This window comes from Carettochelys insculpta, chromosome 4, assembly GCF_033958435.1.
Source record: "Carettochelys insculpta isolate YL-2023 chromosome 4, ASM3395843v1, whole genome shotgun sequence".
NCBI classification, from domain to species: domain Eukaryota; kingdom Metazoa; phylum Chordata; order Testudines; family Carettochelyidae; genus Carettochelys; species Carettochelys insculpta.
In genome coordinates, this window is record NC_134140.1 from 125216674 (window position 1) to 125244562 (window position 27889).

Consider the following 27889-nt stretch of genomic DNA (forward strand, 5'->3'; position numbering starts at 1 on the left):
CTAATACCCTGTGTCTACACAAGCCCCTTCCTTTTGGAAGGGGCATGTTAGTTAATGAGCGGGTTTGAAATATGCTAATGAGGTGCTGCAGTGAATATGCAGCACCTCATTAGCATAATGGCGGCCGCGGCAATTCAAAAGTGCGGCTTTTCAAATCGTACGCTGCCCATGGAAACGGGACCTTCCAAAAGGACCCCCCCCCCGTTTTTGAAAGCCCTTCTTCCTAACACGAGATACTTCCAAAAAATGGGCGGTCCTTTCAGAAGGTCCCGTCTCCAAGGGCAGCGCGCGAATCGAAAAGCCGCACTTTCGAATCGCCACAGCCGCCATTATGCTAATGATGCACTGCATATATGTTGCAGCGCCTCATTAGCATCTTTCGAACCCGCTCGTTAACATGCCCCTTTCGAAAGAAAGGGGATTGTGCAGACCCAGCCATAGTGACTGAGCTCTGGGACCAGAAGAAACTAAGGACTTAATCTGCACTTCTTTCTTAAGCAAAACTCCCAGGACATGCCCACACAGCAAAGTTATTTTGGAATAATGGTGGCTACCCCGAGATAATTTTGTGACCGTTCACACAACACAACCACTATTTCAAAAAAATTTTGAAATAGTTGATGGCTTATTTTGAATTTGGTAAGCCTAAAGAGATATTTCAGAATAGATATTTTGGAATATGCGCTGTATAGACAGGGCCTGTGTCTACACTTGCATTCCTCTTTTGAAAGATACATGGAAATGAGGTAAATCAAAAATGCAAATGAGGTGCAAATTTGCATACCTGACCCCTCATTTGCATATTCTTATTTCGACATAGCATCTTTCGAAAAAAGAAACCAGTGTAGACACCGCTCTTTGGAAAGTAAACCCCCATCTTCCAAAGAATCCTTCTTCCCTTTTTTTATGGGAAGAAGGATTCTTTCAAAGATGGGCTTTACTTTCAAAAAAGCAGTATCTGCACTGGTCTTCTTCTTTCAAAAGACACTATTTTGAAATAATATCCAAATGAGGTGTCAGGTATGCAAATTTGCACCTCATTTGCATTTTTGATTTACCTCATTTGCCTGCCTCTTTCAAAAGAGGAATGCAAGCGTAGACACAGCCAGGGAGTCGGGTCTAGTTTAATATAAGCTATAGGGCATCCAAGCGCTCTAATCTGAAATAGGCTCTATTGTGCCTGGATACTTTAGTTCCAAACAGCTGAGCACTATTTCGATGCGCATTTTGTGTGTAGATGCACTACTATGAAATAAGCTATTCCAGACGAGCTCTTCTGGAATAGATCATGTCAGTATAACACTGATGTGTACACATAACCCCAAAGATTTCAGCTGGAACTTTGCATAGGAAAACCATGACCACAAGGCTACAGTTACATTAGCAAGTTTTGCCAGCAAAACCCTGGTCTTGTTGACAAAACTAGTGGAAGGTCCCCACACAAAATGGGATTTGTCGACAGCATCTCAACAAAACCCGGAACATCCGCCAACAATCTTCTTCCTCTCCCAGATGAGGAACAGCGCCTTTCGTCGACAGGTTCTGTTGACAAAAAAGCTGTGTGGACACTCTGGGGTGGCCTTCATTCAACAGACGGGGCATCCAGAACAACAGGCAGCCCTGTCTGCTGTGCTTCCAGGTGCCTGTTTTGTCCAGAGATCAGCTGTGCAGTACAGCCGCTCTGTTGCCAAAGCAGAGCGCTCTTCCGATTGGCTTTTGTGTGTGGTCACGATCTGTCAACAGAAGTTCTGTCAGGAAATCTCTTTTGACAGTGACTTCTGTCGACAGATTGCTGTAGTGTAACTGTAGCCCAGGACTTGATCCTATACTGTGTTTTCCTCACCCATGGATACACTTTTATAATGGCACTGACGACTGAATAGTAAATTATTAGGGGTAGTTTTCAAACTAATCTTGAGCACCACTGAAGCTGCAGTTAGGGGCCTACTCAAAGAAACTGCTGCTTGTTGACTACAGTACAGTGAGAAATTTGACACAGCCTTATTGTTCTCAGCTGCCATGAAACCTGCGGAGGGATTTGGTCCTGAGAATTTGTCCCCTCACTGGGAAATGTGACTCTTTTACGATAAGTGATGCTGTTTCACAAAGTTAGTTTCTGAGATGGATTTGAGAGAAGAAAGGAGGCTTGGAGCCAGAACTATATTTTAACAAATTAAATGTTGAACTAAATGATTGGAATCTCTTTCAAAAGCATAGGTGTTTCTAGGTTTCATGGTGCTGAAAATGAGCAAAGTTGGGTAAATGCTTCAAAAATGTTTCCATGAATATATTCCCTTCAATAAAAAGTGAAATCTTTCCAAGTGTGTTTATGGATCCATAGGATTCACTTTCTTCAGCTGTTTTAGCCAATGAATTTATAGGCAGGAATGTCCATGGAAACACCGCATTGTACGCATTTATTAGAAAAACCCTCTGACTTGATTCTAAAAGCAACGTGTATCCAGTAATAGAATGGAAACAATTCCAGTCAAAATTCAATAACAGACTAAATGTTGATCATTAAATAAGCAATAAAGTTCATAGGAATAAGCTACAGATCAAAAATTCAGCAAATTTCATGAAGACCTTTTTGGGGTGCCTATGGACTGTTTGCAAACATCAGATAAAATATTTGTTCATTACTCACTTAGTGGTGTTGTTGAGTAGGATACTTGCATTTTGGTAGGCCAGTTATTTTTCAAACTTTGTTCATCAGCAGTCCCCTAAAAATTCTAATAGCCATACAAACCCCTTTGGAATTCTTAGACCTAGTCTGCAGAGCCTTGAGTCTGTGGATCAAAAGTTAAAAATCATTGTGCTAAGTTTTTGGATCAGTTGTTTCCCACTATACTCTGCCCTGCGATTCTCTGGGTTGCATCACAACTTTTCATGCAGCACAACTGTAACTGACGTGATCCAAACTAAGGTCAGGAACATCACCCGGACTGCATTATTGAGAACAAGCTAAACAAGAATGAATATACATACAAAGTCAATGACATGTCATATCAAGGGAATAAATGGTTACGTTGCACATTTTCAGGCTGTTAGGATAAGTTAGATTTGTGTTCCGGTTATTTAGCACTTGCTGAGTTGTTCACTAACCCAAAGCATAGCTTCAAATATATAATGAATTTCATAATTTCCCTCCCCGTTAGTCATTAGAAAACCAGAGACAAATATCAAACAGTCTCTGCCCTTTTCCAAGCCTTGTACAAAAATAAATCAATGTGGTCCTCCTGACAGTTCCAAAAAACATCTTGAATAGTCCTTTGTAAATTTCACTTTGCATTTGTACATTACAACAGAAATAATCCCAGTTGTCAAAGCTTACTTCTCCGTCAGACTAAAGGGTAGGTTAAGTTTAAGTTCCCCTGACTGGACATCTGCATTCAGTATCTTCTCTCTTAGTCAGGTTTGTTCATCAACCTCTTTTTGAATGAAATGCACTGGTGGAGGCTGGGAGGGAAAGAAAAAGCAACAGCTTAATTTAGAGATTTCAAGGGGCTCATGTGGGGTGTTATCTGCATGCACAGGACTCCACTGTCATGTTGGGGTAGACCTTGAGCACCACGTTCTTATTTTCATCGAAGAACAGGATGCTCAGAGAAGACATTTTGTCAGGAACGCAGCAAGGCTCAGGAATACCAGGGATGACTCCAACTGCTCTCACTATGCTCTGGATGGTGGCATGGTTTGACGGCTTCAAAGCCTACAGCACAGAGAATAGGAAGAGAAGGAATTATTAATATGCACATTTAAAATGAAACTGTGTTTTTAACATGGTAACAGTGTGCTTCAATGTTTGGGACAAAACTCAGCCAACTCCTGGAAGAAAGAGATGAGCCAAAAAGGCCAGCCCGTGGAAGCAATTTTTAGCACCACTCATAAAGACTTTTCAATTGTCAGGGTTATCTGGACGGAGCACCATTCTTGGATTAATTTTACTGGCCGCTGGGGGTCAGTGTTGCTCTACAATTCAACTAGAGTTTTCTCAACTGTGAAGAAAGTGGCCCTTCACTTGTTGCAGGAGGTGCCTTTGCAAAAGACACTCCCCATGTAGCTGCATGAGAAACATATACAACAAGACACTTCCCATGGATGGAAATGGTGCTGTGAATTCTATGCCGGCGGTAGCTTAGTCAGAAAAGCAGGATGAGTGGGTGTAAACAGTAAATCTTGCAACAGTCCAGTTGGGGTGCAAAATAAGTGTCATTTGTTGAACAGAAGAAAGGTAAGTAGGGCAGGGAAAGCTGATAAGCAAGCGGAAAGTAATGGGTGCACAGGCATGGATTATTCTATGGGCCATCACATCTTCATGATCTCTTTTATTACTGACCAGTCCTTCACCCCGGAAGCTTAATCTTTTTTGTTCGTCTCCTGAATCCAATTACAATACAGTTCATACTACTCTGATATTTGCTCAATGCACCTCTGATTGGTTAACATGCACCAGCATTTTACATCAGTGCATAGCAAGACCCAAAGAATTCCATGGGTAGCACACCAGCTTCCAGTATGGCAAAATTCTGCTCTCGGTCACGGGGGTAAATTTGAAGGTACTTGGAATAACATTTCTAGAACCGAGAGCAGAATTTGACCCACTGATTGGCTGTGTCTACACTACAAAAATAACTCTGAAGTTGCTTACTTCAAAGTACAACTTCAAAGTAAGCAACTTCGAAGCAGAACATCTACACACACCTTACTTCAGAGTTAAGCTTTGAAGAAGGGCACTACTCCATTCCCAGGAATGGAGTAAGGACTTCGAAGTTGGGCTCTCTACTTCTAAGTTAACTTGGAAGTAAGGGAAAATGTGTGTACACTCTCTGCTGGCTATTTCGATATAGTGCTTAACTTTGAAATTAACTTCTAAGTTAGTTCCTAGTGTAGACACACCCATTGTAACTTGAAAACAAAATTGACTGAGCTAACTTCATTGTCCAAGAGAAGTAAACTGATTTAGAAGAAAATTTTAAATATATTTCCATTGTTAGTTCCCTCAGTAGCAGTAACACAGGAAAGCAACACTCAAAACCCCAAACGTGTTAATATTATCCTTTACAAAAGATGTTCAGAACTTCATTTATCACTCATCTCAGATCTAAAGCCTGGGAATCATGGAGTTCAAAATGTTCCTATTCCAACACAAAGCATGTACAAGACAAGGTTGGGTGGACTAATTATTCAGAGAGCCCACAATTTTCCTGACACAAAGAACAAAATTTGTGCCTCCAAAAAACAGGCACAGGGCTTAGACATTATCTGATTTGCAGGCCCAAATGGCTTTCTATGAAACAAGCATAGGAACAATTTGGAGATTCTGACTCATGATGTCATACACGACAATAGAGTTAGAAATGGCTACAAGTAGTTATGTTGGTGATGTGCAGGGGCCCACCTCTATCTACACAAACAACCATAGTGAGTCGGAATGGACGTTTCCCACATCCTGTTGCTGGATTATTCTCAGTGAGGATAGCAACCATGAGCCAAAAGAGCCAAAAGGATCCATTTGGGAACATTCCACTTTTGTCAGGGTTAACATAATACAAACTTTTTTCTTCTCCAGATGGGAGAATCTATTCCAGCACTCAGAAGCCGCGTCTACACGTGCACGCTACTTCGAAGTAGTGGCACTAACTTCGAAATAGTGCCCGTCACGGCTACACGTGTTGGGCGCTATTTCGATGTTAACATCGACGTTAGGCGGCGAGACGTCGAAGCCGCTAACCCCATGAGGGGATAGGAATAGCGCCCTACTTCAAAGTTGAACGTCAAAGTAGGGACCGTGTAGTCGTTGCGCGTCCCGCAACATCGAAATAGCGGGGTCCGCCATGGCGGCCATCAGCTGAGGGGTTGAGAGACGCTCTCTCTCCAGCCCCTGCGGGGCTCTATGGTCACCGTGGGCAGCAGCCCTTAGCCCAGGGCTTCTGGCTGCTGCTGCCGCAGCTGGGGATCCATGCTGCATGCACAGGGTCTGCAACCAGTTGTCGGCTCTGTGGATCTTGTGTTGTTTAGTGCAACTGTGTCTGGGAGGGGCCCTTTAAGGGAGCGGCTTGCTGTTGAGTCCGCCCTGTGACCCTGTCTGCAGCTGTGCCTGGCACCCTTATTTCGATGTGTGCTACTTTGGCATGTAGATGTTCCCTCGCAGCACCTATTTCGATGTGGTGCTGCGCAACGTCGATGTTGAACGTCGACGTTGCCAGCCCTGGAGGACGTGTAGACATTATTCATCGAAATAGGCTACTTCGATGTAGGCTTCACGTGTAGATGTAGCCAGAGGATCCATGCTGAGCTACCTTAACTCTCCTTTAAGGTAGTTGCATTTGAGGGCAGCCAGGCTTACAGCTTCAAATCACCTTACTTCCACTGAGTTGAGCACTTAAATACCTGTAAGGATCTGGGCCGCAGAGCCTGCTGGATGCACTCTGCACATAACAGCAGCAGGATCTCCCCTTCTTTCAAAAACAAGAGTTTGGAAGAATTCTCTTTACTTTCTTGTAGTATGTTTCAATGAGCTTTACATTATAATGACTTTAAACAGACCAAAACTGTAACAGAATTCCATGGCCCCAATGCGTTGCAGGGCCTAAAAAGCTCTGGATTCTAAGGAGAAGCCTCTTTACAGCCATAAGCCAAATATGGTTGAAAAGTACAATTCGCCAGACGCATAGATCCTACATCAAGACAGCTGGTTTAAGAGCGGCTATGATTCCCTCTGCAACATTTTATAGTGTTTTTTTTCAATTTTCAGTGCTCCCACAACCTAAGATTTTTGTATACATTGTGACATCAGAAAGCAGGTGACAGATCAGGTGAAGGCCATGTTCTACCCTTGTTCCAGACATACAGCTCTCAATGTGGAAAAATCAAAAGGTGCATATGGCCCTACATGACCTCAGGTCTTTGCTGCTCTCAGCAAAAATCCATAAAAGCCCTGTTGTTGATAAAATACCCAGTGCCCAGTGGGGGAATAGGAACTGAAGATGGATTTTCATAGTCTTGTCATTTTTGGTCAGATTCTTATTGGGAGCCCCGAATGGCTCTTCAGAGCAGGAGTCTGTGTTACAGCAAACTTGCTACATTGGTGCATCACAGATCACCCACTATCACAGAAATAGGGCCTCAGGTGATGTCTGTGCAGCACTAGGGCTGTTTCTCAACAGTATGGAGGAGGAGGAGGAGTGAAGATTAACAGTTCTAATCACGTGGCTATTTCATATCTTATTTCAGTTTCCTAAAGTCTTTGCATTCTCCTCCCAACTCCTTGTGATTTCCTTTGGTCAAGTTTGAGACTACCAGCTGTAACTATGCCATTCAAAAGAGGAAAGCAGTGATTCACCGGTTCATGGTACAATGCCTGTCCCCTCTGGCTGAGGTCTTGGTTCCGCTTATCAGCAGATCTGACTCCATTTGGGTGGGGTTTTAAACTCTGACCCTGGACTGCGAACTTTGGCCGGAGCCCTGAGATTTACAGTTGTGTCTCAATAACTCTCGGAATTAAAGTACATTGCTGCTTTCAGGATTGATTCCAAAGGTGTGCAGAGGAAAGGACTCCCACTGGCATGGGTGGGAGTGTTGGGCGTGACGGATCACCGTCTGGTGAAGGCTCTAGGTAAGTCTCAAAGTTACTTAGCACCGCGTTGGTCATGCCAATTTTCTTCAATATCTGAACTGTCTTGTGGGTTACCCTCTAGCTGAGCATTTTAAAAATCGAAATAGAATGGGTTAAATGGGCACATGCCCTGCACAGTGAGCGTTACATCATCTTGCCTCAAGGCAGCCTGCTTGCTCTGTTTCCTCCTAATGAAAGGCAGGCCGGTCTCATGTGGGATGGGCGATTAGAGTGGGAGAGGCATGAAGGCAAAACCCCAAGCAGCCTCCAAGTGGCCAGGTCTGTGAATGAGTCCAGCTGTGGCTAAGGTTGCACCTGCTAAGCTGCACGTGCCCTTGAGGGACTTGCTGCCCAGTTGAAATTCATTATAGTTGCATTAGGAGTGGAGAGAATGATGTCAGCGACAAGCTTTCATTCCTGACCGGGAGAGGGTCTGTCTGGCCTGTGTGCACTATGGCATTCTGCAAGTTCAGCACATATGGGGCTGACAGCATCCAACCCATCTGTCACACACAGGGAGAGGGCGAGGCCTGGAATTTGGAGGGGGAGGGGACCAGGCACATCTTTTCTTAATCATCCAATAGGTTCTTGACTTTAGCAGCCAGGCTAGAGGAGCTCAGTTCTCCTTCCTAGGGGGACCCCTGTGGATCCATAAGCGCAACAAAATGTTTGGTATTGCCTGACACTTAACAACCAGTGTTCCCTGGAAACTGTGTGCTTGTGCGGCTGCTCAGGAGAGATTCCAGTCCCACTCGGCTGATTAGCAGCTAAGTCGATGTTTCTCCTGGATGGTGCCCATTTGCTCAGGCCTTGCTACACATAACAGAATTTGTTATGCACATTGATGGAAAAGATTAGAGGGAACACTGCCTAGGGTATCAGCTTGCAAATGCAGAGCTCTCATGAATGTCAATGGGAATCATGTGCATGGATCAAGAATACCAGAGCTGCCTGTTTCTCTTTGTCCCATGTGGAATTTTCACTCTCAGCAGGAAAGAAAAGTGGGTTTTCATTTACATGGTATAAATTGTATTTCCCACTGCACATGTGCACAAGAAGCACAGTTTAAATCAATGGAACACTTGCTGTTGACTAGAGGCATGACACTGGAACTAGAGGCATGACACTGCCACCGACTTCAATAATAAACTAGATATAGTCCATCTGTGCGCTGGAAAGGTTATTCAGAGTTTAAGACCCAATATGACGTTCCGTGTGTACCCCAAAAGGGGGAGCTTTGCGTGCTTTAGAATTGCAGGACCAAGCTCTACATTTGTAACAAGCCCTTTTACAATCTGTTTAGAGATGAAGGGTGGGTTTGCAGGTAAGGTATTGGACTTGGACTCAGGAGATCAGATTTTAGTTCACCATTGTCACAGACATCCTGTGTGAGCTTGGACATGTCATTTAAACTCTCTGTACTCCACATCCTCACGTGCTATATGGGGCTAGTATTTCTTGCCATGTCCAGCTCATCCAAGGCAAGGACTCTCTTACTTGTCTGTACAAGGCCTAGGGCAATGGGACCCCAATCTCAGTTAGGAATACTATGGGCAATGTAACGCATACAATAAATAATAGTTTCTATGAAGTGCATTTAGTTCTCAGACCAAATTAAGAACCAATGTAACTGAGTTCACCTCCTCAGTGGACTCATACTTGCTTTATCTCATACAAATTTGACTCTATCTGTTTGAAGACAACTCCTGAGGAACCACTACGGTTTCCCAGATAAATTGGCAAAAGACGGGAAATCCTTTCCAATATCTGGTACAAGCACATAGTCTCCCTTTACCTTCTCTACATATTAAACAGCAGTTTTGTTAGGGTCAATTAATCGTCACTTCCCATCTTCCAGATTTGAACTACATTCCTAGTGCAGAACAAATGTCACCTTAGACCCTGCTTCAGTGCCAGCAAGCAAACCTCGATTCACTCCTGTTTATCAGCTCCAGCGGTGATTTACACAAACACAATGAAGACAAACTGCACTAATTGACTAACTCCGCTACTCACATCAGAAAAGGAGGTTTGCATTTGCTTGTCATTACCAGAGGGACTAGCTGTGGTAACCACACCTATAATTTGTGAAGTGTTATAGGGCCCTTCCTGGATGCAAGGTGCTATGTGCAGAAAGTGCACATTCTTGTTTTCCTCTCCATTTTATGGGTTTGGCTGTATGTCTCTCTGGCTCAAGGGACTTTTCTTTGGCCTTTGGAAGTCCATTTTTAAAACAACTATCACAGAGCCTTCTAGGAAACTGACATCTTGGTTATATTAATGGGCATTTAGCAACCACGGTGGGTGATGTTTCCAGAGGCTTTCAGCATTGGCCTAACACTTGTCTTCAGTGGGAATGGAGCTGGCAAGGAGTGCTTCTGACAGGCCCACTGTGCACTGGTGATGCAGTTAAGCGTATTTAAGCAAAAGCGTATTTGTTGTTGGACATGCACGTTCTCAGTGATACGAAGCCCACTGAAATCAACCAGAAGACTCCCAATTAACTTCAGCGGGCTTTTGATCAGGCCTATTGGAATATATACTACACAGCACAGGTGCCCTCTCACCAAGCCATCATGTTGCCATCAGGCGAGTACATGTTTTTAAATGGAGGCCCGTTCTGAAACGACGTGCTACTTATTGGAGGTGAGCTGGTACACTCCACCCAGGGCTGTGGTATTCTTCACTTGGAGTTCAAGGCCCAGATCTGCCCAAGGTATTTAGGCACCTCGCTCTCACTGAACTGCTCAGGAATTAGGAGCCTACATGTATTTGTGGATCTGGAGCCTTGCAGAATGCAACCATAACAGCATGATTTTTTTTTTTAAAACTAGAGACCCATAACAACGCCTAACAATCCCACTCAACTATGCACATATATCATTTACACAACCCCTCCCCATTTATGGGGAATTATTTTCCACAGAAAGATAAATAGTATTGTTTTCGTAAGACCTGATCACCCAATCAAAATCATATAAAAGTCAACAGCACATTTCCAGCAGGGTTTGGAGAAGCCTCATAGAAAATAGCTGGCAGCTTAAAATGGTGTTCATTGTTTGTTTTACTTTATTCAAAATATCCATCTGTTTGCCTATACCACATGGCTCATAACATCCCCAACTTCATTAAACATGTAAAGTGCTTTCAGGTATCAGGAGCAGCCAAGATAATTACTTTGCATTCCTGTAAGTTAAAATAGCTACACTGATCTATTCCAAATATTGCTCCCTGTATGAATTATTTGTTCTTGCATCAAGGTCCATCCCCAAAGCAAAGTTTTACAGTTGCATTTAAAACTCTTACACACAAGGTTGAAATTAGAAGTGCTGACAGAGCCTTAGCCATTGCTATAACTTACTGCCCTTAAAGTTAACATGGAAAATAGTTCAGGTCAAACTGCTGTTGAAGTAAAGGGTCTATTTCAAACCCACATGTGGGGATGCAGATTTGACAGAGAGTGCAGACTGTGAAAGGCACAAAAGACTCCATATAATGTTTTACTATCACTGAAAAACAATCTTATTGTTAACATCTTTTATTGGCCCAATCCTGGTGGGAAAAAGAGATAAGCCTTAGCACTTCAGGGCCTCTCCCACAGATCGCTGTGGAGCTCAAACACCTGTCTTTTTTCACCAATAGAAGTTGGTCTAATTAAAGAGGTCACCTCCCCCAACTGTTCTTGCTAATAACATGGCTACAAGAACACTGCAAACATCCTTGTTTTCCTTGTGAACTCTCAGTAAACTAAACCAAAGCCAGACCTCAAAGTTTTCCAGCCTGATCCAGCAATCTGAATTCAGATGAGCCATCTCTCTAAAATCAGCCCAAACTGCTCACGTGTGTAAAGGCCCCTGAATCAGGCCCATATTGGACTAACTTATCCTGGCTGTTACCATACCTCTCACCTGTCTTTCACTGAAAAAGACACCATGCCGAGTAATCCCAAAAATCCCACAACCATCTGATAGGATGTTGCTTTCAGAGCTGACAATCAGTGACATGAAAAATAGAAAGTGATGACGATAAAGCCATGCTAAGAACAATGAACCCAATAGTTACTCTAGTTTCCATCAGGAATAATTTTGCCCCCTCTCCCCTAATTTTGAGTCTTTGTTACATACTTCATCCCACTTTGTGGCCATGACAGGCTGGGAAATGTGGGGACCTTCAGTGGAGTTACACCAGAAATAAATTTGTCCTACTGATTTCAAGAGGCTATTCTCATGCATTCATTTTGGGGCCAGGTTATGGCACCTCTTTACTCACTGGAGTAATCGTTGAGCTACGGTCTCAAAGCTGTAGGGACAAGAAGTCCTGTGGCACCTTATAAACTAACAGATTTTTTTGGAGCTTACGCTTTCATTGGCAAAGGCCTGCTTCATCACGTGCAAAGCAGGTCTTTGCCCACAAACACTTATAATCCGAAAAATCTGTTTGTCTATAAGGTGCCACAGGACTTCTCGATGTTTTTGCAGATACAGACTAACCTGGTTACTCCCCTGATACTTAAAGCCATAGGGCAACTCTAAAGTAAGGGTTCCAGAATCAGGTCCCTCATGCTTCTGCAAGTAACTCAGGAGGGGACTGGATTGAACATACAGCTCCTTCTCAGCAAACGATTGTTAAGAATTTTGATATCATTAGCTCCTTGGCTGATACACTTGTAGGAGTCCACGAATTCACCCCGTCAGAGCATCTTCAGTGCCCCATCTTGCTGATACTTACTACCCAACATAGCATTTACCACTGTGAGTAATCCTATTATTTCTACTGGGACTAATTAGCGACGGAGAACCACTATGCTTGGTTGCAAGCGTTTGGAAGACCCGTGTTTTATTATGCTTGATTCAACTGGACGGTAACCAGTTCATCCATTTTTATCACCCAATACATAATTAACAGCACATTTGGATTCTGGACAAAAATAATTATTCTCTATATCTCTGATTTTATATCTTTGCAGAAATAAATTCTGACATTATATTAGCTATTTTAACAACTATTCCTTACAGAATGGATATAAATTGTTACATATTTATTACATTCTACTTAGTAAGAGCCAAGCTGGATTTTACCGCTGTAAACAAATATGTGCAGTTCATAAAACCTAGCTCAGTTTTCCTGCTCTATAGCGATGGGAGAGTAAGACAATGGGGAAAAAATACTGTACCTTTGGAATGGGGAATTGGCATTCACCTGAGCAGTAATAAGCATCAAAGGATTTAGGGGAAATAATCCATTCGCTCCAGCCAATGTCTGCAAAATCCACTTTGAGATAGCGCCGCGCACAGTACCTCGGCTCATTCCACTGCTTCCTTCTTGCCTTCTTCAAGGTTTGCTCATCAAACTGGAGCGTTTGGCTCTTCTGGTGGCTGTTCTTTCTCTGTTTTTTCTTACTCTTTGTCCTCTCGGCCAGCCGGGGCTGGAGGGTTTTATAGGTTTTCTTGTCTTCCCACCCCTCACCTTCATTGTACTGGTACTCGGTACCTGGGAGCTCGTTGTTCTGCAAGGGCAACAAGATGTTGGTGGAACGTTTCTGTCGCTGTTCTCCACGGCTGCTCCTTGAGTGGCTTTCAGGTCTGGGGAAGCCCTCAACCAGGGAATTTCGGTGTCCTTGCAAGCTAGAAACAACACTCTCCGGCTCTGAAATAGCAGAGTCATTAGCATATACCAGGATGTAAGGTTCATAGCTGCTTGGCATCCTCCTCCAGGAATAGCGGCCAGTCAAGGCCATTTTCACACCAATCAGGAGTTCATCATTCTGTTTTGCCTCACTCAGGACATGAGTAATGTCCTTCCACTGCCAAGAAAGGGCATCACGATAAGCTGTGGACACATTTATTAGGAAATGTCCCAGGGTCCGAGTCTGGTTCCCATCAGAAGGAAAGCTCAACACTGAGAGGTCTATCTGAATTTCAGGTTTCCTGTGTCTATGATGAGAGCAGCCTCCAGATGGGGGACAACTCCGAGTAGCATTTAGTAGATCCCCGATGTAATAATGTAATGAAGCTGACAAGATATTTTCAGACTTGGTGAGCGAGGTCAGGTTAAAAACATGTGGCTCTGTGCTTCCTGGGCTCCCTAGAAAAATAAATATTTTCATGAAAAACACAAGAAACTCACACTGCAAAAGACCAAAGGACCAGTGTTACCTATCCTAACCCAAGGAAAATTCCCCACTGACTAACAGGAGTGGGGCGGGTCATTACATTGAAACATACAATCCCCTACCTGTCTTTGTGTTTGGCCAAGCATTTGTATCACAGAGACTTCAAGAACAACTAGCAGTTTTGTTAGCAACCTCAGGAAAGAGGCCAAGGATCGACTGTACTTGGAAATTAACTAGGTACAAATATATTCGGCACTGGTGAGGTGACATCTGGAGAACTGCATCCAGTTCTGGGCTCCCCAGTATCGAAAGGATGTGGATGCACTGGAGCAGGTTCAGCAGAGGGCAATGAAAATGATTAAGGGCCTGACATGACCTATGAGGAGAGGCTGAGGGATTTGGGCTTATTTAGTTTGCAGAAGAGAAGACGGAGGGTGATTTAATAGCAGCCTTCAACTTCCTGAAAGGGTGCTCTAAAGACGATGGAGAGAAACTCTTCAGCGGTGACAGACAGCAGAACACAGAGCAATGGTCTGATACTACAGAGGGGGAGGTGTAGTTTGGATATTAGGAAAAACTATTTCACCAGGAGGGTGGTGAAGCATTGAAATGTATTACTAAGAAAGGTGGTGAATCTCCATTCCTACAGGTTTTTAAGTCTCGGCTTAAAACAGTCATGCCTGGGATGATTTATTTGTGGTTGATCTTGCTTTAGGCAGGGGGCTGGACTAGGTGACCTCCTGAGGTCCCTTCCTGCCCTAGAATTCTATGATTCTATGATATCATTAGAATATTTGAGTGACAAGCACATCTCAACGAGTGCACCCACTCTGCACCCTTCTAAGCTCCAGAAGCAAACACTGTCACAGGAAGCATGACCGCTTAAAAGAATAAACTGAAGATGGCAAAGGAACACCCAGGAATTTGACAGCTGGGTATGTATCTTTAAATCTGTGTACATTCGGCATATGTACAAATGACCATGGAGGTCATCCCTATGGAACAGATAGTCTCTCTGTCCAGGAGATGTACGATGGGCAATTGCTACTTAGACATCATCCAAAACCCACTGAAGCTTCAACTCATCAAATTACCAGCGTGTTTCAACCCTAGCCCAGGGGAGGATGTCTGTAGGAAATCAGCCAGAATTCAGAAGAGTTGGGTTCAACTTCCACCTTTCTTGTGTGACCTCTGCCAGGCCACTTGTGCTGGGATTATGAAAGGGACCCAATCAAGTCAAGCACCCAAATCCCATTGACTTTCAATGGCTGACTTAAAAAATCCCATCTTTAATCTTTCTGTACTTCAGTTCCCATCTGTAAAATGGGGATAATACTTTTTGATCTCAATTTTTTTTTAGCTGTCACCTTATTGTCAACTTCAAAAACTAAAACAAACAAACAGAAATTAAGCACTTGAAGGGTTTTGCTACATCAAGGTCCATGCACAAAGTCTACATACCATGCAAATTCCACTCACAACAGAAACCTAGTCCTGGCCCTTTTGAAAAAAATAAATTTCAACCTGCATTTGTACATTGGTTCCTAGCATGCTAGAGTAGTGGCTTCCAACCTTTTCAGACTCCTGCAGATTTTTCAGGAGTCTGATTTGTCTTGCATACAAGCCTCCCAGTACATGATTCCTGAAAAACATTTAGTTTCTCATTTTCAACATATAATTATAAAATAAATCAATTTGGCATATAAATATTGTGCTTACATTTCAGCAGATAGTCTACAGAGAAGCACAAACTAGCCATTGTCTGTGTGAAATTTCAGTTTTTCCCAACTTTGCTAGTACTTTTTGTGTAGCTCCTTGTAAAACTAGGCAAATATTCAGATGAGCTGATGTACTCGCTGGAAGACCTCTGCATACCCCCGGGGGTACATGTGCCCAGCTGAGAAACAAAGTGCTAGAACACTACCTGCCCATTGGGATAGAGACTGGAATATCAATTAGGAAAATAATCAAAGAAAACACAAAAACAATACCTCTAAAAAAAGTGGAAAAGCAAAAGGTTTATTCATTAGTCCCACCAGCCCAAGAAAGTATCTCAGGACCCAAAGAATGGTTATTTTAAGGCTAGAGTAAGGCATTAAGAGAAGAAATATTTCTGCACAACTGGCTAAACTATGACATGATATTTTACAGATCTTTATTATACATTAATAGCAGTCTTAATTTTGGTGTTAATTTGGACCAGTACAATGTCTGCAGCATAAGCCTTCCTTCAGAATAAATGGGTCACATTTTGATCCAATGCATTAAACTATGTCGTGTTTCAAGGCACAGAAGGAAAAAACAACCAATGCAAAATTTTTCAGAGATAGGAAGATGATGATAAAGGAGACTCAAAATAATAGGTGATTAGGATTGGAAGAGACCTCAGGAGGTCATCTAGTCCAACCCCCGTGCTCAAAAGCAAGACCAACACCAACAAGGTCATCCTAGCCAGGCCTTCATCAAGTTGGGACTTAACCTCTAAGAATGGAGAATTTACCACCTCCCTGGGTAGCCCACTCCAGTGCTTCACCATCCTCCTAGTGAAATAGTTTTCCTCATATCCAACCTAGACCTCCCCCACTGCAACTTGAGACCATTGCTTCATCTTCTGTCATCTTACATCACTGAGAACAGCCCGGCTCCATCATTTTTGGAACTCCCCCTTTAAGTGTTAAGTAGAAAGGTCATCCACCTCACTGGAGTAGAAGGGTCAAACACACCCTCTTTCCTGAATGCTTGATTAACAAGGAAACAACTCAAGGACAATAATTCCATATAGCCACACTATTACTATGCCAATGAGCAGATTCTTGGGGTAAGGGGGATTTCCATGGCTTTGAAACTGCAGAGGTCACTTGAACTTCAGGTATGTCACACAAGCCAAAAACACACTTACAATGAGGGGTCCCTTATCCACCAGGGCATTGAAGCTTGTGTTTTAATTATAGGCATAAAAGTGATTCCATTGGGTCACAATGAGAAACAGCAGGTTTTCCTTAGAAAAAATTATATGCGTAGATTGCGATTACATCTATATTGGTCAAACTGGCAGAAATATAGACTCTAGGTCTTAAGAAACACCAGAGAACTGTAAAACTGGGCTGGATGGAAAATACAGCTATCGTGGAACATGTGTATTTGCAACAGTCTTCAAAAGGACTGGAAACAAACCAACCCATTAGAAAAACAAGGGCACATGAAGTTAAACCCCTCTTTGACATCATGGGCAATCTACCTTCTCAAGAGTCTGAGGAGCAATTTTAGCTCCCAGGGTTTGGAAAGAGTTCTTTCATGGAAAAGGAATGACAAAAATAAATCCAGAAATGCTCATGCCAACAGGGATGAGGAGGTCTCTGAGTAAAGAAAACGACTGCTGAGCTTAACCTTTGCCCAAGCACTTCAAATGAACACAAATCAGCTCCACTCACCACCACCCCACCCTTCAGTTCCAAAAAGTTGGGCTTTTTTTGGGGGGGGGAAGGGGTAAAAGCCAGGGTTTCCAGATTCGGACAGGAAACATCAAAATTGCCAGTAGGAAGACAAAGCCCTCCACACCTAGCCCATCCTTGTCACCTTGTTTGCTAAGAGAGCAGAACTGTTTTAGGAACAACAGAGTACTGTGCAGCTAAAGGATGGAAAACACCTATTCTGGCATGTTCCTTGTTCTGCAAAGGCAAGGAAAAATAGTTCATGCAAATTTCTGACCCACCAGGAAGAAATGAGAATCCCACACAGACAAGAACCTGTTTTCACATGCCAAATTAGGTGGATTTGACATCCGCCAAATTTGGTGGATTTGACATGTTCAGATTAACTGTACTAAACTGCAGAACGCTTTCAGGTTTACTCATGTTGTGTCTATGACAACTTGTTTTTCAACAGATTAGATTCTACAGGTTGAACCTCTCTCCTCTGGCACCCTCGAGACCTCAGGTGCTGGACAAGAGAATTTGCCGGATAACAGGAGGTCAATATTGTCTAGCAGATTACCAGCTCTTCCACTGCTTACTGGGCTCTTAGAAGACATTCAGGGGTAAATTACAGCTAAATAAAGCACAGACCACAGAGCCAGAACTGGTGGCTGTAAACAAACTGTATGGGCTCATGGGAAACTTGGCCACTCCCATGATAAATGTTTATCTGGATAACTAAAATCATGCTGGATTACGGATGTTGCTGGATGAGGGAATTCCGGATTAGAGAGGTTCATCTTGTACTTTAGTTTGTTTTACAAACAGGGCAGTCTCTTACTACATGTGTGTGAAAAACCTAGCACATGAGCACCTGATAGCCGTTGTGGTCTGGTATCACTATGGTCACTTGAATAATAAATACATCCTCATTATACCAGTCTATTCAAAAGTACAATTATGTTAACATGAGTGTAGCTGTTGCATGATCTTATTTTTACATGCAACGTCACAAGATTTTCTTCTGGGATTTTACCAATTTTTTCATAACAAGAATGTTAGCAGTTCAGAATGTAGGAACAAAAGCAAACAGGAACACAAATTAATCTGCTCTTGCTTGAAAAAGAGAGTAAAACTAATTGGCTTGTGATATGCACAAAGGACATATGTATTTTGATTAACAAGCAAAATCAGGTGCATCATTCTTGCATTCTTAAAAATAAGTCCCATAAAATATCATGTGCTATCAATAGATGGTGCTGCTTTCATACAACCCACTTCTGGAAAGATGGCAATTAATGAATCCAGTTTCACACCTGTCTGTATCTCAGTGTTGGCCAATGATAAACTATTATTATTGTCTTATGTGTTTAGTTTTAGAATCAGATTAAAACAAAAAAACATATATAGCTCTCGTGCAACAAAGATAGCAGACCTCACAGCTTGGGCAGCAGACAAAATACATCCCCGCCCCCAAAGAATCAGACAGTACAGATTTGAAAGAGGGCTTATCCCCAAAGTACCTGATCCTGCACTTTTTATCAGTTGATCTCAAAGCTGCCGACTGATTTCAGGTGTCCTGAGTTCCAGCTGTGTGTTGTCTCTGCCCCATAAGAGGTTTTACATACAGTATAATCTATGTTTCAGTTTGGAAAAGAGGCGATTGAGGGGCGATATGATAGAGGTATATAAAATCAGGAATGGTGTGGAGAAAGTGAATATAGAAAAATTATTTACCTTTTCCCATAATACAAGAACTAGGGGACACCAAATGAAATTGATGGGTAGTAGGTTCAAAACTAATAAAAGGAAATTTTTCTTCACACAGCGCACAGTCAACCTGTGGAACTCCTTGCCCGAGGAGGCTGTGAAGGCCAGGACTCTATTAGGGTTTAAAAAAGAGCTCGATAAATTTTTGCAGGTTAGGTCCATAAATGCCTATTAGCCAGGGATAAAGTATGGTGCCCTAGCCTTCATAACAAGGGCAGGAGATGGATGGCAGGAGATAAATCACTTGATCATTGTCTTCTGTTCTCCTTCTCTGGGGCACCTGGCATTTGGCCACCGTCGGCAGATGGGATGCTGGGCTCGATGGACCTTTGGTCTGACCCAGTATGGCCATTCTTATGTTCTTATGTGAATGTCTCAAAACAAAATCATTCTCCAGGTCAAAAATCTCAGCGCTATCAAGTGATGGCATCATAACACCCCTTTGATCTGCCTTCTGCAACAAACAGAACGGCAGAGGATTGCCTTCTTGCCAAGTCAATCTTTCAGTTTTGCCATTCAGTTGGGTGTGAAATGCTCCTCAACAGCCCTAAACATACTTCTCAGGGCACAGCTGTACTTCCAGAAAGATCGTCCCAGTCAGGGTTGATCTTCCAGAGTTTGATTTTGTGCGTCTGGTAAAGACAAGCAAAAATCGATCTGTCTGGGGTCGGTAGTCCACCCCTGTACTCTTTACTATCACAAGGAGTACGGGAGGCTGATGGGAGAAATGCTCTCGTTGACACTCCTTAGTGAGGACAGTCAGATAATTTAATTTCCGATATGTCTATGCTAGTCACCCAATTGCGGTAGCTAGAAATGCGTAACTGAAATTGACTTTCAGTCTAGTGTAGACCTGGCCTCACAACATGCCAACGTGCCTGGCAATCCTTTCTCCTAAGCTCAGGCAGTATTGGGAGTGGAGATCTTACAACAATTGGGCATTACTGCATTGCAGATGGTTATTGAGTTAATAGTCAGAGGGGGAGCTTGGTTTATTAGCTGAAAATATGGAGCCAAATTCACCGCTGTTGCCTAAGAGGTCAGATTGAAAAGGAGAGTACTGCACCCACTAACGCAACTAAATGACGGGGCCAGATGTTGCTATGACCTGAGCAGCACTTTGGAAAAATCAAGGCCTATGGTTTTCAGCCCCCTATAAATGCAATGGATAAGACAGACTTCAAACACACTTCCTCTTACTTGTATTGTGATAACACGTAGGAGCTCCAGGGAGGCCCAGTTCCACACTGGGGCAGACCCTGCACAAACACACTCAAATGCTTATATGGATGCTGCATAGATGGGCCAATCACTAGGGCACCGGACTCAGTGGGCCTTAACACCCGGTCTATATTGACTCACCCTATGACAGTGAACTGGACATTTAACTTCTCTGTCTCAGTTTTTTGTGTGCAACATTCTGACCTCATTGAAATCAATGGCGAAGCTCTCCTGGAGCCAGGATCTATAAAAGCACAGGCAATAGAGTTCCACAAAGATAAATAAGCCTTGTGTGCCCGACAGCAGGAAAGTGCCCTCTAAGCAGCGCTACATTTTTACATATGCTGTCTTTAGTATGACACACTTACAGTGAAACACCCTAAACCAAAGCAGCATACCCTTCAGTTACTACACAATATCAGAGACGCTAATGGGCTTACCCATCTGTTAAGTTGAAAATAGACCACACTGTGCAGCACCTTATCACAGAAGACAATTCTTTAATGCTAAGCGTTGTGTTTTTCCTTCCTGCCACAAGAACCCACAGCTGTTTGTACTGCCCACCACCATTACTGACATAGAGAGTATTTTGCAAAAGGCAACATGCCTGCAAAGGCTGACATCACCAGCATAAACAGGTAGTCATGTTACAGGGGGCATTCCCAGGCATCAATAAGCTGGAACGGGTCCACAAACATGTGGTGTGTTTACCTTTACAGAGGATACACTGACATTTTTATGGACTGCCAAATCTATCCCATGGGTGAAAAAGGATGCAATAATGAGGGCTATTTAGCCATAAAGTCATCATTAGCTATAGTGCAAATTAGATATTAAAGCAGTGCACTTGCACCACTATATACTTGAGACTTTATCAGCATTTCCATTATAAAACCCTGTTTTCCCAGTACAACCAAGATGAAACTCTGAATAGAAGATCTCAAGACCGGGAACACAATTTTGGACACCAAATTTCTTCCCACCTTAACCTTCCCTTACCCCTTTTGATCAACCTTGTCTAAAACTCCCCCATTAATTTAGATATTTTTAAAATATTACCTAAAACATAAAACTTTCCATTTTTAGAAACTTACTCAGCAACAGTTTCATTTTTAAAAGAAATTTGGGTTGTAATATTAACCTGATGGTTGATATCTGGAAAAAAACCTATACCCTTCTATTAAAATTATAATAGCTTTAATAAAAAATTTTGAAAAAGAAATGTACATGCATGTTCCATAACTAACTTATGTGAGGCATTTTGTGACTGGAAAGATTTTAATATACATCATACACATCATAAATGCTCTGTGTAATGAGTAAATGATATGGCTTTTATAAATTAAACACAGAACATACTTTGAAAATACAACACAGGTTGAACCTCTCTCTCATTCGACACCCTCAGGATCTGACCAGTGCCAAAAGAGAGAATTTGCCAGATGATGGGAAGTCATTATTTTCCAGCACATTACCAACACTTCACTGCTTATTGGGCTCTGAGAAGATATCTAGGGTCTTCTCTTCTTGTGCTGAACTGTCGATCAACAGATCTCGTCTTCTCTGATGTTGTTGGCGAGTGACTAAACCAATACTTAAGTCAAGCCAATTACAGATGTCACATAAAAACCCACCAACTCTGGGCACTGTGCGTTCTTTTCAGATCCTACACTTTTCCTGTAGTGCCTGGATATGCTGACTCTCAAAGCAATTAAGAGCCTGTACAGTGGTTTTCTGCCAGGACAATCTGGCCTGAAGTAGAGTTTCCAGATCATTGGGAGATATATGACTTGACGCTGGCCTTTAAGATGTTTTTATAGTGCTTATACTGACCACTGATAGAGCACTTTCTATCAGCAAGCTGGCCACAGAAGACCATCTTTGGTATGCATCCTCATAACATGACCAACCCAGCGAAACTGTTCATAAGTATCGCTGCCACGCCCATGATACCACAGAGCTTAAGAGCCTCCGTGTTAGGAATTTTGTCCCATCAATTCATGTGGGCAATCTTCCTCAGAGCTCATGCGGACTAGATCATGTTTCAAAACATGGCGGTGATATATTGTCCACAACTCTGAGCCATACAGCAGGATATTCAGGACAACTGCCTGATAAAATTTAAATTACAGATAAATAATAGCACAGAACAATGAACACCAGGACTAGTGGCTGTAAACAAACTTTATGGGACCCTGGGAGACTCGATCGCACCCAGGATCAGTGGTCATATGGCTAACAAAAATCATGCCGGATTATGGAGTTTGCTGGCTGAGAGAGTTCCAGATTACAGAGGTTCAACTTGTACATGATTTATTCCTATCCATGAACCATGGACTTCTTTCTTGAAAAGATTTGTTTCATTAGACAGGCTCAGTACTGTAATCCACTTGTAAAGTAACTGCAAATTGTGTGTGTGTGTGTGTGTGTGTGTGTGTGTGTGTGTGTGTGTGTGTGTGTGTGTGTGTGTGTGTGTGTGTGTGTGTGTGTATTAAATCATCTGTAAAAGTGTAAGCGGATAAATAGATTTGTATGCCTAGACTAGTGGATTTTCATCCCAATTTCGCTAGGGTGATTTTATCAGCTCTTTGATTGATATGCATAGATACATAGTTTTTGATCCTCTTTGTGTTTATACTAATTGTACGGCAGAGTAATATTTGCTTCAAGTGTATTATTTCTTATTCACATCACTGTGAGAAGACTATCAGACCTATAGTGAGCGTACTATAGTGTAGGACAAAAGAGTAATGTCAGTAAACCTAGTTAAATAATGGGTTTTTCAACTAGATAACATGAAAGGCCTGAGTCTCCTATCACTTACATTGGTGCAAGTCAGGTACATTGGTGCAATGCCACTGACACCCAAGGAGTTACATTGGACAATAAATCCAGCCTAATATTGGAATCAATACCCACCAGAACAAATTCTGGCCATGATCCTGAAAGCCCTTGTCCTGTGTACTGCCTATAAATTTCCAAGCAGAGAAACTTTCTAGCGCCAGGCCCAGTACTGCTCACTCAGAATGTCTCACCTCTCATGTTTCTTGTCCAGAAAAATCCGATTTTGCTTGTTTTTCATCTGAAGTGGTGTAACTCAAAGAATAACCAACCACTTAAAGTGTGTGCTTGTCACACCTCTGTTGGAACGTTTTTGAAAACTTCTCTTGAAAATGACCCCGAAAGAGGTAGGAGGACAAAGAGTAGAGTTTTCTTTATTAACAGTGAGAAGTTCTCTGACACCTTATAGACTAACAGATTTCTTGGAGCATAAGCTTTCATGGGCAAAGATCTGCTTCGTCAGATGCATGTCAAAGTGGGTCTTCGCACATGAAAGCTTACGTTCCAATAAAACTGTTAATCTATAAGGTGCCACTGGAGTTCTCATTGTTTTTGTGCATACAGACTACCATGGCCACCCCTCTGATATCTTTCTTTGTTTTTCAATCTGGCTGAAATTAATGATTAGTCATTTTCACTATGTTCAGTTTTCTTGGTTGTTGGTGTAGGTGGCTTGTGCCACAACAAAGGAAAAGAAAACAGTCTTAAAAATAAGAAGAGGCGGTTGTAAAACCACAAAAATTGACTCCTTGGCAGATCTAATACCTGAAATTACTTTAAACGCATTTTTAAAATAAACTGACTCCACTTCAAGTTGACAGTGTCCCCTTTAACGATGCTATTGCAAAAGGGCGTTTACAAGACCCCTTTTCCAGGGTTGATAACTCAGACAAACATTTATTCTGGGTTGGAACTTTGCATTCATAGTCAAAGTCTCAGGTGGTGTAAATATACTAGCTCATTTAGTATGTAAAATAACTCACTCTTAAGATGTTCTGAGACCAAGAACTGTACACGTCTTATCCTCTGATCCTTACTCAAAATTTGTTCTTAGAAACAAATGAGTTCTCCCTGAGCAAGGACTGCAGATATCCCATGGATACCTCACTACAATATGTTTCTGATGCACTTTATTTTACAGTCTGATCCTGCTCTCATTGAACTCAATCCATTCAGTCCTATACAGGATCACCCTCATAGACAAAATGAAGTAGGAGTAATTCCATTCAAGTCAGTGAGAGGAAACTGTGTCAGAACAGAATGTGATATATCATATATGATATACATACTCACATATATTTAACTTTGTTCATTATTTTTAATTGACGGGACTTTTAATATTCTTACTAAGTGGTGTGAAAACTCAACAATTAAGTTTAAATGTATATTGTTTTTTTAAAAATATTTGTCTAAATGAAAAAAACCCACATGAAAAACCCATCAAAATCAGAACTGAAAAACAACTCAGTAACTCAGTCCATTTCTCTCTCACTGCAAGATTATTCCTGGTGAGCAACAGATTTCAGTTCAGCACAAAATGAGCTTTTCAATCTTCACTTCCTTAAACACTTCTGAAATTCCATCCCTAGGGAGCAAAGTTTTCATTTTACAATAATCATGATGCCTCTTTTCATTACTTATTTTTTAATACATATTTTCAATTGCCCGTGTCACTTTGCAAGATTAGATCGTTGGAAAGCGATGCCCTTCCTTTCATTTGGTTTAAAGATCAACAGGGTGTCTAGTGATGGTACCCAATTTTTGGATTCAATAGACTACATAGCTGGGAAATCTAAAAAGAACTTTCCTTTATGTCACATGGTTAATATAGCATAGTAGCCAAACGTTCTTAATGAAGGTAAAGTGTTGTGGACAGCAATGGGTCCGTACATCTTCTGATTTCTCATTAGTGATTTTTGACCACTGTGTTTTCAGAAAAAGTAACCCTTTGTCAATTACACTATAAATCAGATCAGTGGAAATTTTGTTTGCTGATCTCTTGCTCTAGTCCTAATGAGGGCCTTGCTCCATCCTAGCTACTGTCAAGCTCATCAGCACTGATTTACATCACAGCTTTTCTGCTCTCTTCATTACAGGATTAATCCCCAAGAGGCTTGGCTTATCGGCTAGGGACATCATCAAAAATTACTGATGGAACAGTGGCAATGAGGCTAATTTTGTCGTATGAACAAGAGCTGAAATGCACACAGAGAATGTCTAGCAATCCGAGCAGATAATCTAGAAACAAAACAGCTCAAAAAAGGAAACCCTGTCAGTATCCTAATCCCATTGCACTGTTAGCCAAGCATTAAACACTTTAAACCTTACAGAAATATAAGAATGTCTCCCCCGGCTCTCCCACACCATCCTCTCTCCATTATTTGAGATAAGGCCTTATGGAACTGCAAGTTTCTGGCATTGTTAGACAGGCAAATGAGCTGGTGTGACCTAAGGAAAGCGGAAGACAACACCTAACTGGTTAAGTATTTTGCATAAATACTTATAAAACTGTCAGAAAACTTATAACCACTTCAAATTTATGGCTTTGGCACTTGAACTGTGAGAGTGCTGGGGGAGGAGGAAAGGAGTTAGTGAACAGTGTGTTCATAGGACTGCTGCCACCCACAGTCAAGTAACAGTATAAATATAATCAGAAAGACCGCAGAGATGGGATTCCCACCACAGGCCTTCTAGGTTTAGAAGAAATATCTTTAATCAGGTGTGTTTAAAGGAGCAAATATCAGGCAGCCTGGCTTGTATCATTCCCTTTATCAGTGTATTTAGATGCACACAGGCCATGCGCATCAATAGGAAAAGAGAAAAAAAGACCATACTTTTAAAAATCTGTCTCTAAAGGAGGTATTCCCTGTCCCTTAGCACTAAAATCATAAAGTAGCTTAATTGAAACAGTGTAAGGAAATCTTTATAAACCTCATGTCCACAGGCTCTGACACAAATAGATATAGGGCCTGACCCTGCAAACAATTATTCTGGGTTGTCCTGAATAGAACAACTCACAGTAGTAAACACGCAGTGAACGTTTTCAGGACTGGGACTTAAATCTCTTCCTTCCAGAGGAATTTGGCTCCTCATAGCTGTTTGTACTCTGCCATGTGCATGCGGGATCAAGTCCTTACAACCAATATATACCACAGCCTTCAGAAAATCAAAGGAAGATTTTCAAAGAAGCCTCAGGAAGTTTGGCACCCAGCTCATTGAATTTCAGTGGGAGTTGGTGAACTACTACCCGGTGGCAGTTGTGAAGTCTCAGATAATGATTTCACTGAGACTCCTGCATGTGAAATAACAGACTTCTGGGCTTATCAGTTAGTGTCATGAAAAATTATATGATTAATAAATGAGACTTCTTAAGGTGCCTCTAGCTAGCCATATATTTCAGGGATGGAGAAGTTTAACTGAATATAACAGTTTAGGATCACAACATTATACTTCAGGTTTCCTGTATTCATTTTTGACGCCTACATATTAAAAGCCCCTGAAATGACCACACAGCCAAACAATCAGGAACAGATTATACTTTTCCTCTTTGCCATTAAAGTTTGTTTCCTTTGGTATGCTGTATTGGTGGATTGCCAAATTATATACATGCTTGGGCAAACAGGGTACAATTTCCAAAAACATCTCTGTGACTTTGGAGGCTGAGTCCTATTGACATGCTTTGGGACAAAAATTAGTAACTGACAATTTCACAACAGCAAAGATGTGCTATTTTTCAAGCTTTTTTTTCCTTAAAAATCAAACTCCAAAAAATGTAGCTCAAGAATGTGCTACTTCATACCAAGAAGCTAACTGCAAAGGACATAAAGCCAACAAAAACTGTGTCAAAATAAGCACTGTAGATTTTTTCCTCTCCTTCGACAGACACTCCTTGGTAAGAAGAGACTTTCAATATTGATAGCTTTACTGGGGCATTTCATTCTAAAGCTGAAGTCCCAATTATGCCAAAAGACAGCTCTACTTAATAGAGCTCCTGGGGTATATTATTCCATATGCGCAGCTGTATTAAACTTAAACATTCTTCCTGTATTCGTCACTGGATAGAATTTTGCTACAACCAACTTTAATTATAATTCTGCATCTAATTGCTTGAGAGACCCCAAAGCCACTTTATTGTCCTATTATATGAAGAATACTCCTTGAGGTCAGTTGGAATTATTGAACAACAATAGGGATCACCCTTAACAGGAGATATAAAGTACAACTTATCTAATCTTACCTAAACATCAACTATCTGAAATTTTCTGATTTCAAAAGAGTCGAGTTTCCTACTGTCTGTTAATTACATCAAAAATTCCCTAATGGTGCAAATGCTTGATTAGCCAAAATCCCCATGACACTTGATTAATAAGAATGCACTCTATCCTAAATGGCACTCCCCTACCAGAGGAATAGAAACATTAATAATAGAAACATATGCAGCTGGAATGAAACAGATAAAACATTCAGAGAACAAAACAGATAAAGCATTCATTAAACCATTTATACCATGCAGTATATGCATCAGGTCAGAAGACACTGTCATAGGTGTAGGAGGAGCTATTTGTTTGTTCCTTTCACCTTCAAATTACATTCCCTGGAGTTCTCTGTCAGTTTAAATATGATGTACTCTAGGGTTCCAATTCTGCGAAGACCATGCACTTGTTAAAGATAGACATGCACATACGGCTCTGCAGAGTTGGGACCTATTCCATTCTCCAGAGCAGGTTCATTTTAAATGAGTTACTTTCTGGAATTGTAAATCCTGCCTAGTGCGGAAGCATCTTACATTTGCAGGCAATCCTAATGCGTCCAAAAACTGAAGTGGGCAACTTCAGGTTGATCTGACAGTGTAAGTTAGGGTGTTTTTGCCTTGAAAAGTCTAAAAGGTATATTAACTGTAAAAGCCGTTTGGCC

At 41.8% G+C, this 27889-nt stretch overlaps 1 protein-coding gene across 1 annotated transcript in view; it reads right to left on the reverse strand.

Annotated features, from left to right (window-relative positions):
* Positions 1-950: 950 nt before the first annotated feature.
* The window catches only part of BMP3 (bone morphogenetic protein 3), a 28730-nt gene continuing 1791 nt past the window's right edge, over positions 951-27889 (reverse strand). Inside the window, exons 2-3 of the mRNA XM_074992020.1 lie at positions 12792-13702; positions 951-3712 (exon numbers count right to left, since the gene is read on the reverse strand). Of these exons, the coding sequence (XP_074848121.1) occupies positions 3521-3712; positions 12792-13702 (1103 nt within the window). The 3' untranslated portion in view covers positions 951-3520. The remainder of the gene's footprint in view (positions 3713-12791; positions 13703-27889) is intronic.